This window comes from Stenella coeruleoalba (assembly GCF_951394435.1).
Source record: "Stenella coeruleoalba genome assembly, chromosome: 7".
NCBI classification, from domain to species: Eukaryota; Metazoa; Chordata; class Mammalia; order Artiodactyla; family Delphinidae; genus Stenella; species Stenella coeruleoalba.
This window is the reverse complement of record NC_137153.1, coordinates 103,165,923-103,182,925: the sequence shown is the minus strand read 5'-3', so window position 1 is coordinate 103,182,925 and position 17,003 is coordinate 103,165,923. Positions and strand designations below refer to the sequence as shown.

The following is a 17,003-nucleotide window of genomic DNA, read 5'->3' as shown; positions in this document are numbered from 1 at the left end:
AGGTTACAAGTCCAATACCAAGTTGTCAGGAGGGCTGCATTCTTCCTGGAGGTTCCAGGGGAAAATCCTTCCTAGCTTCTGCCAGCAGCCCTTGGCTTACTGCTGCCTCATTCCAAGCTCTGCCTCGGTCTACACGTGGCCGTCTTCCTTGTGTGTCTGTGTGTCTCTGTATCAAAATCTCACCCCCCGCCCCCACTTTCTCTTATGAAGACATCAGTCCTTGGGTTTAGGTCCACCCTCCTCCAGTATGACCTCATCTGAACTAATTATGCAAATAAGGCCACAGTCTGAGGTCCCGGGTGCACATGAATTTGGGGGAGACCTATCCAACCTGTTACATACACATTCCGCTCTTACCATTGCCGGCTACTGTCCTAGTGCTTTACAAGCGTAACTCCATCAATCCTCGTGACAATGTTCTGAACCAGGAACTATTATCCCCATTTGCAGATGAGGGCACGGAGGCACTGAGAGGGAAAGTCACTCACCCAAGGCCACACATGCCAGTGAGTGGCACAGAAAGCAGTCTGGCTCCCGAGTCCACGCTCTCAGCCACCACCAGATGCTGCCTCTCCCAGCAATGCTGCTTCCCAGCTGGGAGACCCTAGGCAAGTCACTTTACCTCTTGGAGACTCAAATGCCCTACCTATAAAGGGGAATAATAGCACCTACTTGACGAGGTTGTTGTGGGGATGATCAATTCCGTGGCCGGTGGAAAGTGCTGGTGGACAGCTGGCACACAGCAGGTGCTCAGGGAATGGAAGCTGTGAACATCATCATCATCATTTCTACTATTATTTGCTAGGGCTGTGGGAAGCCACGGCTCAGAGAAGGAACTCTGGGGACAGGACACCCGAGCTCTCGTCTGGGCTCTGCCACAGACCTCCCTATTGTCTCTGCTAAGTCACTTCCTCTCCCCGGGCCCCAGTTTTCTCATCTGAGAAATGGACCAGTCAGGCTTGTCCTCCTGGCTCCCAGGTGGAACGACCCAGCGGGAAGGGCCGGGGGCTGCCCGTCTCTTCATCCCACCTGGGACAGGTGAGGAGTTTCTGGGGAAGCCTTCATGGGGCCTGAACCTAGCGCCCGGCTGCACCAGGACCGGGTTGCATTTGGCCAGCAGCTCCTCTGAAGCAGCCACCCTGGCCCCTCGGGACCCTGACCCCGGCCTGGGCACTACAAGGGATCGATTGGCCCTGGCCTTGGGGCCCTGATTGGTCCCGGCTGAACAGAGCAAACAGCAAGGTCATCTACAGCCACAGGCCCGTTCCCCAGCCTCAGTCCATAGCTGCCTCGTGCAGGCAGGTGGTGGCTCTTCTGTCCCCAGACGGAGCCCGTGAGTGACACCCCAGGCGGAGGAGCCCGGAGCCATGCAGAGTCTACGGGCCCTGCTCTTGCAGCTGACCGCCTGCCTGGCGGTGAGTGCCAGCCCTGTGACGACGTCGCCCGACGACATCCAAGTGCAGGAGAACTTCGACCTGTCTAGGGTAAGGCTGGCCTCTCTGGCAGCGATGACAGGGCGTCCGAGCGGCTGGGCCTTGCTGCGGGGGAGGGGCAAGTCCTAGGCCCCGGGCTCTCAGTCTCCGCATCTGGAACTCCACGCGTGGGTCCCTCAGGGCCCTCGCTGCTGCCCAGACTCTCAGGGATCTGCTGAAGCTACAATTCTGCATGCACCGTTCTGTGGGCCTCCAGGCTGACATTCTGAGTCAAAGGTCCTCACGTCTGAACCTGCCCTCTCGGGTTCCCAGGGGAACCCATGCTCTGATTAGAACCCACCCAGAAAAGGCTCGGTGACGACTGCTGCCCTGCAGCCCCCAGCAGCACCGAGGTTTTTGTGACCCTCCACCCCGCAGCCCTTCAACCTTCAAGTCCTCACCTCACTCGTAGCATCTCTGTTAGCCCGTCCTGGGTCCTCCGCCCTACGTGTGGGATTATGGGGAGATGAGAAGCACGACAGAGGTCAGGCTGGTGGGATTAAGAGGCCCAGGCAGGGCGCTGTGTGTGGGGAGTCTGCCCTCCGGCCCCAGCTCTGCCCGAGGCGCTGGGTGACCTTGAACGGGGCCTGCCCCTCTACCACCATCCTGGGTTCCGTCAGACCCTTGTAGCCGTGCTGGCCTGAGGACTTTGCTTATGTTCAGGGATGAGGAAGGTTGTGGAGGAGAGGCGTGAGGAGAGGGCCTCTGGTGGTCAGGGATGGCGAAAGGTCTGCGGGGACCTGAGGGCCCTTTCAGGAGAAAGAGGCGGCAGGCTTGCCCTGGGTCAGACGCAGCTTAGGGAAAGGAGATACTTTCTGACACGGAGGTATGGGCTGTGTGCAACGTGGTGAGCAACCTGTCCCCAGAGGAGTAGAAGACAGGACTCCTGCTTTTGGGGAGCGGTGGTGGATGATGACCTTAAGGCTTGGAGATTTGGACCCCGTCCAGGTGAGCAGCCCAGATCCTACATCTCAGCAGAGTCAGGCCCTCTGCCAGCGAGGTGGGGCCCACCTGCACATCTCCGTCCTAAGCTGGCCGCGATGCCTGGAGTTCCTCCATCAGGGCTCCACCCTCCCTGGAAGCCCTGTAGCCTCCAATTACCTGTAAGACAAGGATGATCACTTAGGAGAAGTCACTGAGAGGAGGGAGGGGGACAGATATCCTCCAAATCTTCCTCGAGGTCCAGATCCTCAGAGCTTGTGGCTGCCTCCTAGATCTACGGGAAATGGTTCCACGTGGCCGTGGGTTCCACCTGCCCGTGGCTGAAGAGGTTCAAGGACAAGATGACCATGAGCTCGCTGGTGCTGGGAGAGGGAGCAACGGACAGGGAGATCAGCGTGACTAATACTCACTGGCGGTGAGTGGGGACCCACCTCCACCCCACCCCCTGCCCTGGCTTCAGTCACCACCCCATCCTAGAAAGTGACAGGTCTCCACTTCCAGCCAGGACTCGGCCCTGAGCTCCAGACCTCTCTGCTGCCCTCCACCAGGGCAGCCCTTTCTAGTTGTCCCATCTCCACCTCAAGGGCAACGCCCCCAACACTGTGCCTTCTTTCCAACCTGCTCTTTCTCCTTGGGTGCCCTTAGTTCAGTAAGGGCACTTCTCCCCGCCCCCCCCCCCATCTTGGAAAGCTGGGTGGGAGGTGGCTGTCCTAGACTCCTCTTTCCACTGCCACGGCCATTCGATCCATCATCAAGCCCTGTCCCTGCCCTTCCTAAATCCCTCCAGTCTGTTCACTTGTCTCCTCTTCACCGCCACCACCCTGGACCAAGCCACCACCCTTTCTTTCCTGGTTGTCTACAGTAGCCTCTCTACACTTCTCCCCACCTCTAATCGCCAACTTTCCATCCAATCCTTTCGTCACCCAGCAACCAGAAAGACCTTTCAAAAACTCAAATCTGCTTAAACCTTTCCAGAGCTCCCTACTGCCCTTGGGAATAAAATTCAACTCTTCAACGTGGCCTTTCAGCACCCCCTGCCCCTGACCCCCAAGCACTCACTGTTCCCTGCCCCACTCTCTGCCATGTACTCTGTGACCCACCCAAGCGGACCTTCTTTCAGTCCCTGGAACCCTCCATCCTCTGGACCTTTGCGTTGGATGTTTCTTCTATCCGAAAACCTCTCCCCACCTCCCTGCGCTAATTCCTATGGATCCTTCAGGACGCAGGTTCTTTGTCACTTCCTCCAGGAAGTCCTCCCTGACTCCCCCCAACCCAGGTTGAGGTTACATGCCTTCTTCTGTGTTCTCGGAGCACCTCGGGCTCCACCCCGCCCCTTGTGGCAATTCTCACACTGACTGTATCTGCCCCTGGCCTGCCCACCCACCTCACTCAATTATAAGCTCCATGAGGGGACAGGGTCTGTCCTGCCCTCCTCTGTATCCCCAGCATGTAGCACAGTGCCTGGCACATAGATGCTGCTCATTAAATATTAACAAGATAAATAATAATCATAGTAACCATAATACCTAATAAGTGCATAGTGTTTACTCTAAGCTTTTTGCATATAATATCTCAGTTGATCCTCACAACCACCATGTGAGGTAGAAGCTATCATTATCCCCATTTCTCAGATGAGGAAAATGAGAGAGACACAAAGTAATCCATGAATTAATGTGTTAATTCATCGTTCTGACTTCACGGTGCCTAAGTCTGATGTGCAGATTTGCTTAAGGAAGTTGATTTTTAGTGCTGGGCTTACCAAGAGGTTAGCATGGATTAGTTCCTTTTTTTCTCTGTCCCTCTGTTCCCTCATGTGAAATTTGTGTCTCCCAGGGCTGGTGTGAGAATTAAACCAGATATTTGGAAATGTTACTTTCCAAATTAAAAAAAAAAAAAGGCATTTAGAAGGACCCTGCAGGAGAGTGGGGTGTCAGGACCATGGTCTCTGCCAGAGGTTACCTTCCTTTTGGTTTGTTCATTTCCAGGAAAGGTGTCTGTGAGGCGATCTCTGGGGCTTATGAGAAAACAGGCACTGACGGAAAGTTCTTCTATCACAAACCCAGTAAGTTGAGTCAAAGGAGACATCTACAGTTCCCTCCTTTGCTAAAAGATACCTGCTGTCTTAAGCTCTCTTTCCTTCTGCCTCAGCCCTCTCTGCCCCTACAACTTTTCCTCCCACTTTTCTGCAGTCATCTAGCCTCCCTCCAAATTTCCCCCTCCTTCTCCTTCTCTCTCTCCTTCTTTCTTTTTCTCTCTCTATCCCTCCCCCCGCCCCTGCCCTGCCGTGCACGTGCTCATCCAGAATTTGAGTGATGGTGCTGAATGCTAAGGATAACATCAAGATTTCATCAGTCCTCGTGTTAGGCATCTGCAGTCAGCTGATAAAAATTTGCTAGGCATCTACCATATACAGTGTGTGTGGTGCCAAGTGATAGAGGGACTTGGACATGAATTTAATCATTAATCCAGCAGATGTTTACTGAATTTGCTCTATGCATCAAATAATCATGTCAGGGGTTGAATGTTTGGGGTTGGATAAATAAATGAGTGAGAGAATTAAAAAATGGTAAGTGAATATAAGTATGATGGTAGATTAGTGGGGTAGTCAATCAATCATTTAATAGATAAATTGATGGATTAATGGATGGAGGAAAGAAGGAAGGAAAGAGGGAGGGAAGGGAGAAAGGAAAGAAGGAAAGAAAGAAAGAAAGAGAATGAAAGAAAGAAAGAAAAAGAAAGAAAGAAAGAAAAAGAAAAAGAAGGAAAAAGAAAATGAATGAATTTATGGATTGATATATGATGAGGATGGATGGATGGAACGATGGTGGTTGAATTAATGATGACTATATGGAGGAGATAGATGGATGGAGAGGGAGAGAGTGAAGACGGATAATAAATATATGGAAGGGATGGGTGAACAGAAGGATGGATGAATAGATGATGTGTGGGTGAATAGGTGAAGGATCTCAGGCTAGAAACCTTCTGACCACTGATCTTTTTGTCTTCCTGAATCTTCCATGCAGAATGGAACATCACCATGGAGTCCTATGTGGTCCACACCAACTATGATGAGTATGCCATTTTTCTGACCAAGAAATTCAGCCACCGCCATGGACCCACCATTACTGCCAAGCTCTATGGTAAAGGCCTGGAACATGATACACTCGTTGGAGCTGGGCGTGGGAGGAGACCCGGGATTTAGGGAAATGGAGTGGGGAAGAGCAGGGAGTTTTGCTTTTTCCTTCTGACAAAACTCCAGTTAAGGGAAAGGTGAAAACATTTACTCTCCCTAGAGGAGGTAGAGCTCAGTCTCCCATTTGAGGTAGAATCCTCTTCTTTTGATCTTGAAAATTCCAGAGAATTCCAGAGCCTTCGGGTTCTTAAAAGAACCAGTGGAAAGAGAGCTGTGTGGGGAGTTGGGAGACCCAGATGGGGAGCCTGGGAGGGACACCGCATCCTCTTCTGGGGCTGAGGTTTCCATAAGGGTATCGAAGAGATGGAATTGGGCCAACAGTTTTCAAACTTCCCCAAAATGAAACTCCCTGGGCAAAATAACCTCAGGCCCTGATGGCCCAGGTACCTGTGGTTCTAGGAGTCTCCCCTGCTTCCTACTTGCAGGACGGGAGCCACAGCTTCGGGAAACCCTGCTGGAGCAGTTCAGGGAAGTTGCCCTGGGTGTGGGCATCCCTGAGGACTCCATCTTCAGGATGCCCGACAGAGGTAAGTGACACCTCCAACCCACCTCCCATTTCTGATACCCGTCTTATCCTTCACGACCCCCAGAGCACATCTTCCCAGTCCCTGGGTCTTTCCCATAACCCTCTGAGATAAGCTGAGCTACGATCCCCCTCCCCTCTTTATACAACAGGCAGCTCAGGCCTCTGGATTTGCTCCAAGTCGCACAGAGCGTACCTGGCGAAGTTGAGAGTAGACCCAATTCAGCGTTCCCTCTGCTGCCACCCGTCTAAGTTTGGTTATAGCCAGAATCCATGGCTACCTCCTGGGAGGCAATAGAGTGTTGGGGTTAGGAGCCTGGGCTCTGGAGTTAGAGCACCAAGTTCAGATTGAGCTGGGTGGCTTCTGGCTGGTCACCCTTCCAGAGCCTCATTTCCTCATCTGGAAAATGGGGATAATAATGCCTCCTTTAGAAGTTGCTGTGAGGAGTCAATGAAATAAAGCAATTAAATACCATAGCGCCGCACTTGGTGTCTAGCAAGTGCTCAATAGATATCAACCGTGAAATGCTGGTTGTGGGTGGAGACGATGCAGGTTGTGACAGTGGTGCAGCCACCAGTCTATCACTTTTCCGACAAGTGACCTGCAGCAAGCCATGGGGGTGGAGCCATCCACGAAGTGGGCTAATGCACAAGACAGGTCCCAGCGCACGTCCCGCCTGACACGTAGTCGTTAGCTCTATGGAACAAACAAAGCCTGTCTGGGTCTGGGATGTCTGGGTCTCATTCCCTCTCTCTCCTGTCCTCTGCCCTAGGTGAGTGTGTCCCTGGGGAGCAGGAACCAGCGCCCACTCCACTCTCGGTGAGTACCTCTGCCCCCCACCCCATCCCCACCCTGCCCACTTAGGCCCTGCTGTGCTGGTAGGTGGGGTCGTTGAGAGAAGGCAGTGATGGGCATGTTCTGCGATTGGGCTAACTGCTGCCCCATCTGGATGTCACTTTCCTCATCTGTGAAACGGGGTAATTACCTTTACCTTCCAGGTGTTAGAATCCAGTGACATGTTAGAAAAGGTCTTAGCATAATGCCTAAAAGCAGTGACATACTCAATAATGAGATAATGATACTCGATACGCAATAAATGAAAATAAAGTCAATTGATCCCCCAAAAACGCAAATCCGAGAGCAAAGCAGCTCTCCTGTGCTGACTTTTGATTTGCGGGGCTTCCTTCTTCTGTTTCATTTTCCTGCCTTTTGCCATATTAAGTCTTCATTCTTTCTTTCTCTGATTATTTGGAAATTATATATCCTAATTTAGTCTACTGCTGTGTGTGTATATATCTATATATGTGTATATAAGTACATATATACATGTAATATTTATTTTAGAAACATATTCTTGAAAATGTGAAAAATACAAGAAAGCAAAAAAAAAAAAGACAATAATGTCCTTATTCCTACACAGAATTAACACTGCTAACATATTATTTGTTTGCTTACATATTTTTTAGAAAAAAATTACCATTGTTATTATAAAACTAACATACGATCAATATAAAGAATCAAAACAGTGCAGTATAAAGGTATAAAAAATAAGTTTTAAAAAATTCCACCACCCAACACCTACCAGCAGTCACATTACTCTGGTAATTTGACCTGCATACACCTGGAGAGGGGCAGATAGAAGGAAGGTTGGATAGATAGAGGAACAGACTTAAATATGCTATTATTAAATGGAATTACATTACAGATGCTATTTCTAAATTTTAAAAGGCATTCCTTGTAGTTTTACTCGAATTTAAAAGGGCCCTGGGGAATTCCCTGGTGGTCTAGTGGTTAGGACTCCACACTTCCACTGCAGGGGACCCGGGTTCGATCCCTGGTCAGGGAACTAAGATCCCGCAAGCCGTGCGGAATGACAGGGGAAAAAAAGCCCTGAAGTTTGAAGGTTTTAAAAAAAACTTCAAATAAATATTTATTATCCACAAGAGATTTACTCCTTAAAGAATGCTCTAGATAAAGTCAAGGTTATGAACTAATATTTAAGAGGCTGGCATCGCTATGGATACTTTTAGAGAAGATCTGCTGTCTGCAGGATTTGGAAGACAGACATCCTCACTCCCAAACTTGGTTCCATCTTCTCTTCCCTTTTGCTTTTACATTGTCCAGACTGATACCATCCCCATTCTGCTCTGTCACCACGATTCCCAGACATCTAGTAATAGTTCTATATTTTAGTGGCGTCTACATTCACCCTTAGTGAATATAACACATTCTCCATTCCTGAGTTATTCTTTCTATTAATCTCTTAGTGCCATGTTTTTTTACCAAGTGCTGTTTTCAAGGAAGGTTCATGGGTGTTTTAATCCCAGAATTCTTCCCTGTTTGAGAATGTCTGCCCATTTCCTTCCTCCTTGAAGGGTATTTCGCTTGAGTGTCAAATTCTAAGGTCATGTTTTCTCTCCCTCAGAAGCAGCTTTGTGTGCACTGCTCCATTGTTCTTCCACACTTATGACCGCGGCAGGGAAGCCTGAGGCCAGCCTGCTATTTCTTCTCCTTGGAAGCAATTTGTTTCTTCTGCTCAGATGCCTGGACAGACTTTCTCCTTGATAAGAAGTCAGCATCTTAACAAGGACATGTCTTGGGGTTGAGAGTCTATATCAAAACTTCCTGGAATACACCGTGCTCTTTCCATCCACAGATGACATTTCTACTGTATTTCAGGAAACTCTCTCTCATGATATGGAATTCATATTCTATTCGCTTTGTTGAGTTTTGCCATCTGGCGAACACTTGTTCTCTCATCCTGGAGCATCTTTATCCTCCATCATGCACTAGCTTTTCTCAAATTGCTTTTATTTGCATCCACTGGGACTGTCTCGTCTATGACAATCTTCTATTTAGCAGCATCTATTCTTTCTGCTCCTCACTATTCCTAATTTATTCACGAGCCCTGAACCGATGTTGTTTTGCTTCTCGATTTGTTTATTTAGGCCTGGGTTCTCTCTTCGTCTTATTCTGTCAGCGTTTACCATTTCATCTTTGAATCTTGTCTTAATACGTGCATGTTCTTATTATGTAATTCCAAAACTTGAGGCCAAAGAGGGATTTCCTTCTGCTTCTTGAGTTATGTTTTCTTCTAGGTTGGGTTCCCTACATCAACATACATGGACGGAAGAGACAAAGGGAAGATTGGGCAGAGGCAGAAGGAGAGCTGCAGGGCAGTCACAACAATGGCTCAACCAACCCTATAGGGAGCTCTGGAACCAGGACCATCCTTGGGAGTTGTCCCATGATGGAGCCAAGGGACGGAGCCTTAATACCCTATGTTGATCAGTCTGGGAAGGGAGCATGACCTTGAATGAGAGAGCTCCCTTAGTTGAGGTGGTCTCCAACAGGGGCTGACAGTGGGTAGCTGGGAATATAAATCCATTGCTGATGGGAGGACTTGGCAGTTCATGGCCATGTCCACCACTGGACTCCTGGGCTCTTTCTCTAGTTCAGGCTACTTATTCATTCATTTCTGAAGTGGGTCTGCATAGTTTCTGTATCACTTCTTTTATCTGACTCCTGCTTAGTCCGTTTTAGATAGACTTTCTGTTTATTCTGATATGGTGGCGTGGAGGTTTCCTTATTCCTTGGCTCTCTTCCTGCAAATATAAGCTTAGTCCCCTCCCACCCAAACTTAGAGTAAGGGCTGGGTTTTTTGTGTTCCATCCACTTTTCTGAAGTCCAGAGCTGGTTGGAATACACTCGCTTTGCATTCTCTTTGGAAGGACTGATAAATACCCTATGGGGATTCATTCCACCTAGTCGGGGCTGGCAGCAAGGTACATCTGCCCCCAGTGACACCCCCTGGAGCATTGACTGTGTAGCCCCAGAACCTTCCCTTAGAAAGAGTCAGGCTCTGGTCTATTTTCCTCTTTTTTCCCCCAGAAGTCATTTTCACTACTCCTCTATCAGAAGAGGAAGAAGATAGGGTTCCCCACAGTTTTCTTCTCTTAGGACTTGGGAGTATTAGGGAGAGCTATCAGAAATTTGATGACTTGCCAGGACTGGGAGTTGGAGGGCAGGTCAGGAGCTGAACCTTGCTGACCTTCCTGTTCAGCTCCAGATTAGTGGATCGAGAGCTTTAGTTTTTCCTTCAAATTGTGCCCCTTTCCTCATTTCAGTGGTGTTGATCAATACTTGGGGGCTGGGATTTCTGAATTCATTCTTTGCTGATGGCTCGGTATTGGAGAGGGTAATTTCTATCTGCCATCTTAATCCAGATCTCAGCTGAATCTGTGCTTCTTCATCCATGTCAAGAATGAAACAATAGGGCTTCCCTGGTGGCGTAGTGGTTGAGAGTCCGCCTGCCGATGCAGGGGACACGGGTTCGTGCCCCGGTCCGGGAAGATCCCACGTGTCGCGGAGCGACTGGGCCCGTGAGCCATGGCCGCTGAGCCTGCGCGTCCAGAGCCTGTGCTCCGCAACGGGAGAGGCCACAGCAGTGAGAGGCCCGCGTACCGCAAAAAGAAAAAAAAAAAAAAAAAAAAAAGAATGAAACAATAACTGATGACTTCCCTTGCAAAAGAGAGAAAGGCAGCTTACTTTTTATTTCTTCCTTCCAGGCTTCCCACATCCTCATTTTTGTGGATATAATCTGAGATTGATGTTTATATTTTCCACCTTTTGTTTGGAGAATTACTTTTAACATTTACATTAAGTTGAATGACGATTTTAACAACAATTTAACCTCAACTCTCTATTTTACTGGCTTTCTAGTTTACCATCATTTCTTTTCTACCACATCATGCATCTTCTTGTATTTAGGTTCCCTTCTCAAGTGTTGGGACTATTTCTGTAAGTAATTTTTTTCTGGAAAGGTACATGGTGGAGAACTACAGGATCTTTGCATGTCTGAGAATATCTTTCTGTGTTTATATCACATGATCAACAGCCTGGTTGAGTGGAGAATCCCTGGGTTACAACCTTTACCCTCTTACAACCTTCAGATATTGCTCTGCCGCTTCTGTTATTAAATGCTCTCGTTTACTCTGAGGGCCACTACTAGGCTCTTTATCCTTTGTCTCTAGGAAATGTCGAGATAGGACTCTTCATTAATTTTCTCTCTTTCCCTTTGAGCCCTTATAATTGAACAACTCAAGTCTCTCTTCAACTTGGAAAACTTTTCTTCTATTATTTCTATATTGTTTGCCTCTCCTTCTAGAATTCCTATTCTGTGAGTTTATTTCTCATAATCTTTAAACTGCAGTTTATTATCCCTACCGTGTGGTTAAATTTAACAAAATCCTTTTCACCTCCAGTAACTTTCTACTTCTCCCATATTATTCATCTGCATAACTGTGGGCTCCTGTTAACGTTGATGCAATGCCATCTCGAATTTCATTGATGGTTTTAGTTTTCTTCTGTTTCTTACCTATACCCTGTGTTTAGTGGAGATATTTCTCCAGCTCAGTGTGATTCTTCTGAGCAGTTGCATTATTTAATTCGTTCCATGATTTTTCTCTTTTCCTTCATCCTCACCAAGCAAGACCTATGTGCAACCAGCTTGAGGTGGGTTCTGGTAGACAGTGGGAGTCCCTGATCACAGCTTCAGTTGCACCTTCAAAGGAGAAGGGAAAAGTTGAAGGTTACTACAGTTTTACCTTTTCAGATTCCAGGTCTCACCTGTGGGCAGGAAGACTGCCTGATGGCCGGCAGTGTCCCTGCTCATCCTTCTGTAACTGTCCCGGGACTGTGCCTCAGTGGACTCTACTCCCAGAGATCCTTTTGACAGCTTTGGCAGCCTGCCCTGCTCTGCAGTCCCCACCCCCACCCCCATATCTAGGAGTATTAGGGTCAATCTCGGGGTCCCTTCTTACTCTCCACATGACTTTTCCGCTGTAAGCAGTTAACGATGGTCTGGTCAGCCCTTCCTGCAAGTCACTCCCGCTCCCACTCCCTTGTGTAGAAATGCCTTTTAGTTTCTAGTATGGGAGCGCTGCTCTTCCCTGGTTCCCAACTCTGGGTTAGGTTTCTTTTCCATTATTATATTCCTCTGGGCATTTCAGCTGGAAGCTGGATATGTAGGTATTGTTCTGATTTGTCATTTCAGACCAGAAATCTATCTTGTGATGCCTATTCTGGAATTCAGGTTGAAGCTTTTGGGAAAACAGGCCATTAACCAATCTAGTAGTGTTTCTGTCTACACCTTGATCCCCAAAGCAAGTGGTTTGTTTATATATTCCAGGGGTATATAGGGGAGCAGCAGTGGCTAGATCCCTGCAACGGCTTCTTCTCTTTCTTCCCCCAGAGAGCCCGGCGGGCTGTTCTGCCCCAGGAAGAGGAAGGATCAGGGGCTGGACAACTAGTAACTGATTTCGGCAAGAAAGAAGGTGATGATCACCCCCCTTTTTTTAATCCCCTTCTGCCACACTCCAGAGAGGAAGGGTCCACAGTTGGCTCACCCCAGCTGCCCTCATCACCATGAAGTCTTTCTTATTTTTCTGCTAAATCAAGGACTGAGCCTAGAAAGGGCAAATCCAGTACTCTGCCCTGGGCCAGCGGTTATGGGGGAAGAGAGAGGAGTGTAAGGCATGGTCCCTGAGCTTAGCAAGTCTCAGCTCCACGACGAGAAGCAAGTTCTTGGCTTGTCTGTACCACTAGGTGGCCTCCTAGACGTGGCTTTCTCATCTGTACAATGGGATAACAGCCTGCTGAGCTGCCCTTCAGGGCTGCTGGGGGAGCACATGGGCAAGAACGTGAGAATGCTTTTTGTGATTGATAAAATGATCACTCTCCAAATCTCTCAGCAAACACTGAACCCCGACCCTGCTCCACCGCAGACTCTGCGCTGGGCATTGGGGTCATGGGGACGAACCACCATCTTTTTGGACCTTCTTGTCTAGTAGAGGAGGCAGTCAAGGAAGAAAGTGAGGGACCCAAAAGGGAGGGTCAGCTAAAAGGCTGAGGGAGTTCAGAAAATGGAGGATGAGGTGATCAAGGAGGACTTCCTGGATGAAGGGGAATTCATGCTGTGTCCAGATATGGTTTTAGGAAGGAAGGCATTCTGGCATTCTAGGGGCAGGAATGACGAGAGCAAAGGCACGGCGGTGGGACATAAGGCAGAGGTCAGGCTGGCTGGCATGGGTGCTGGTGAATGTACCACCAACTACTATCCTTACCGAGTCTTTGGGCAGACAAGACCAACACAGGGGATGTTGGGTCTCTGGGTCGTTGGTAACTCCCCATGTTATGGAATGGAATGAGCATGGGTTTTTGGAATCCAGCAAATACGGCTTTGAATTTCAGCTCTATGTAACTCTGGGCAAGTCACTTTACCTCTCAGGGAGTCAATTTCCTTACCTTTAAAATGAATTGAGAATCGTTCCTCTTAATGCAGAGATGAAAACTAAATGAGATGATACCTGTTAAAGTATCCGGCCCGGTGACAGGTACACAGTGAGCATTCAGTGAGCACTGCTGTTCTGCCCCTCCCCAGATTCCTGCCAGCTGGGCTACTCACAAGGTCCTTGCCTGGGGATGATTCAGAGGTATTTCTATAACGGCTCATCCATGGCCTGCGAGACCTTCCACTATGGCGGCTGCATGGGGAACGGCAACAACTTTGTCTCAGAGAAGGAGTGTCTGCAGACCTGCCGGACCGTGGGTGAGTGTGGCCCCACCTCTCCACCTCCCCCTGCGCCCCCCAACCCTGTCCTTCAGACAGACCACCTGCCCATTGAACAGGTAGCTAAGAGAGGATGCTCCAGTGGTGGAATTCCAGGGCAGGTTTCCTGAAGTCATAGGAATTGCACACTTGGGTGTGGGTGACCCTCGGCACGTATGCCTTCTTGTGGTCCCATTTCTCAATCTATAAAAAGGGGTCCAGGTGTTGTGGATGAGCAGGGTCCCTGGCTCAGGCCCTTTGATGGGTGTCTTAGGTCAGCAGTCCTAAAGACTTCCAATGCTCTGCACCTCCCTCCCCCTCCACAGAGGCCTGCAATCTCCCCATAGTCCCCGGCCCCTGCCGAGGCTCCACCCAGCTCTGGGCATTTGATGCTGTCAAGGGGAAGTGCGTCCTCTTCATCTACGGGGGCTGCAAGGGCAACAGCAACCAGTTCTACTCAGAGAAGGAGTGCAAGGAGTACTGTGGCATTCCTGGTGAAGGTAGGAGGCCCGACAATGCCAGGCTGGGCCTGGGGGATATCGGGGTCCAGGTGGGGGAGCCCTGGTAGGAGGTGAGGGTCTGGAAAGCTGAGTTCTGTACTCTGTACCAGGTGACCAGCCCATCCACTCTCTGGGCCTCAGTTTCCCACCTGTAAAATGGGGCCAAGCCTGAGGCCTTACCCCAGCTGGGATGGGGCATCTGGGCCCAGGCAGAGGGAAGGCAGGACATGAGTGGGGCAGAACTGGGCTCCAATCCCGGCATTGCCACATTTGGGCTGGCCACACTGAGTGTCAATTTGAGCCTCAGTTTTCTCTTTTGTAAAATGGGACAAAGTACCTACTTCACAGAGCCTCGCACGGTCCACATCCACCTAGCGGCAGCCGTTACTAATAATGGTGGTGATGCTATAATGATAACAGGAATAGCATTCCAGGGAACAGCAGCCGTTAAAGATTTCTGTGCCTTATCTCCCCACTGGGAAAATGGTACCTAAGGTAAATCAGGAGGCAAAAAATCAGATCATTCCGTGGAACGCACTCTGGAGATAATCGAGTCACTCCGCAAGCAGAAGTTTCTGGCCTCAGGCTCCGGCTTAAGCTCAGCCCAAGCTGCCGTCCCTCCTCTATGAGGCATCCCCATCCCCTGACCGTCCCCACCCACAGACCCCTGGATGACCCCACACCTACTCCCCGAGCCTCTCTGTGTCCACAGGGGAGGAGGAGTTGCTGCGCTTCTCCAGCTGAACGGCCCACAGGCCAGAGGTCCACAGGCCACAGGGAGCGCGAGGGCCAGTGTCCGCCCCAGGGTCCCGTGGCAGGTTCCAATAAAAAGCAAATTGTAGACTCCTGAAATCCCATGTCCTGACGATTCATCACGAAGTATAATGAGATGGGGGGAGGGGAGGGGGAGACAAGCTGGGGAGCGGGCATGAGTAACCCAGCTTTCCCCACATGTGAAAAATGTATGTGTTGGCAATGTAATAGAGCTATCTTCAGGACATGAAATTGGCTATGCAAATTATGAAACATAAATCACAGCTCTGTATACAATGGGACTGTTTTGTCTTAATAAAGCTAGAAGAGAAAAGAGGGGAAAACTCTGGGTACTTGTTTCTGGGAGGGAGTTGACAGGGCTCATCAGAGACCCAGGGTCAGAAGAAATCACCGTGCCCTAGTGTGTGCCCAACTGGGTCTGGGTAAATGCCCCACGAGCGCCTGAAAGGATTCCCCTGTCCTTGGCCGCACAGAACCCCACGCCAGCGTTTACTTTGCTCACAGCTGCATCCCCAGCAGTAGCTGCCAGGGGCTGGAAGGCCTCGGGCTGTTTCTCCACAAGGGTCCTGGAGATCCCATCTCCTGGGATCCTTGCTCTGGCCCTTTGCCCCGGAAGAATGGTCACCGCCCTTTGCGCTGTGCCCAGAACAACCAGCTGGCCCTGGACCGGAGCTGAAAGCCCTGGGTCTGGCCCGGCTTCTGCTCCCTGGAGGAAGAGAGCAGGTAGGCTGTCCAGGGTGGCTCAGGCACCAACTTGGCCCAAGCGCACAACTCCGGGAGCCTCCAGCTCACACACGCCGGATTTACAAACATCGGACTTGTAAACACCTCTTTCGGGCTCCATCCACCCAGAGGCCTGACAGCTGCCGCTGCAAGAGTCCAAACCCCAGCCTCCTGGGCTCTGAGGTGGAATGCTGTGTTGAGGGGACAAAACCCAGAGGCAAGGATCTGGGTGGAGAGAGCTTTGCAGCCCCCTTGGTCAGACCACATAGAGATTCCCCGCCTTACGCACCCCGGAAGTCCCAACCTTGGGGCTTCCAGGTTTCCATAGAGAGGACAGTCCTGAGGGACAGCGTTTGTGGGCCTGGCTGGGAGTCACTGGGCAGAAGTGGGTGGGGTCGGGGGTGGGGACACAGGGAGAAGTGACAGGCTCTCCAGCCTGGAACTAACAAATGTCATCACGTCCTGCGTCCATACCTTGCCCCCTCCATGCATGATTCACACATGGGGCTGCCACCTATGGCAGTTGGAAGGTGCCATGCTGAAGAAAGAGATTTTTGAAGGGACCTGAAGGACAAATGCCTAAACCGGACAGTGCAAGCCACAGGTGGGCTGGCCAGTCTCAGCTCAGCTGGTGGATGGGAGTTTGGCTCCTAGGGTATTTTACAGTTCTGAGTTCACCATTAAAAAATGCACCTCCCGGACTTCCCTGGTGGTGCAGTGGTTGAGAATCCGCCTGCCAATGCAGGGGACGCGGGTTCGATCCCTGGTCCAGGAAGATCCCACATGCCGCGGAGCAGCTAAGCCCGTGCGCCACAGCTACTAAAGCCCGCGTGCCCTAGGGCCCGCGCGCCGCAACTACTGAAGCCCGGGTGCCTACAGCCCGTGCTCTGCAACAAGAGAAGCCACCACAATGAGAAGCCCGCACACCGCAACAAAGAGTAGCCTCTGCTCGCCGCAACTAGAGAAAGCCCGGGCACAGCAACAAAGACCCAAGGCAGCCAAAAAAAAAAAAAAAAAAAAAAGACCTCCCATATAAAACTCTAGGTTTCTCAATTCTCTTGAAAAATAAGTTCTGGACGCCTTGGGCCTGCATCCTGCACCCGAGACACCCCTCTAGCTGGGGCCTCCCCTGTGGGTCACCAGCCCTGCCTGCCACCCTCCCTGGTCCTGAAGGCTTTTATCTCCATGACAGTTACTAAAACTTTCCCTACAAAATCCCTTGGATCTTGTCTTACCCCTCAGGGGTGGGATGGGGTTGAGGCACAT

At 50.2% G+C, this 17,003-nt stretch overlaps 1 protein-coding gene across 1 annotated transcript; it reads left to right on the top strand.

Annotated features, from left to right (window-relative positions):
* Nucleotides 1-1,367: 1,367 nt before the first annotated feature.
* Nucleotides 1,368-14,310, top strand: AMBP (alpha-1-microglobulin/bikunin precursor; the record flags this gene model as incomplete). Its single annotated transcript, XM_079926619.1, has 9 exons — nucleotides 1,368-1,484; nucleotides 2,687-2,829; nucleotides 4,400-4,476; nucleotides 5,438-5,554; nucleotides 6,033-6,134; nucleotides 6,904-6,950; nucleotides 12,385-12,466; nucleotides 13,573-13,740; nucleotides 14,067-14,310. 9 exons carry the CDS (start codon nucleotides 1,368-1,370, stop codon nucleotides 14,306-14,308), a joined length of 1,095 nt encoding a protein of 364 aa, XP_079782745.1. The 3' UTR covers nucleotides 14,309-14,310.
* Nucleotides 14,311-17,003: the final 2,693 nt, after the last annotated feature.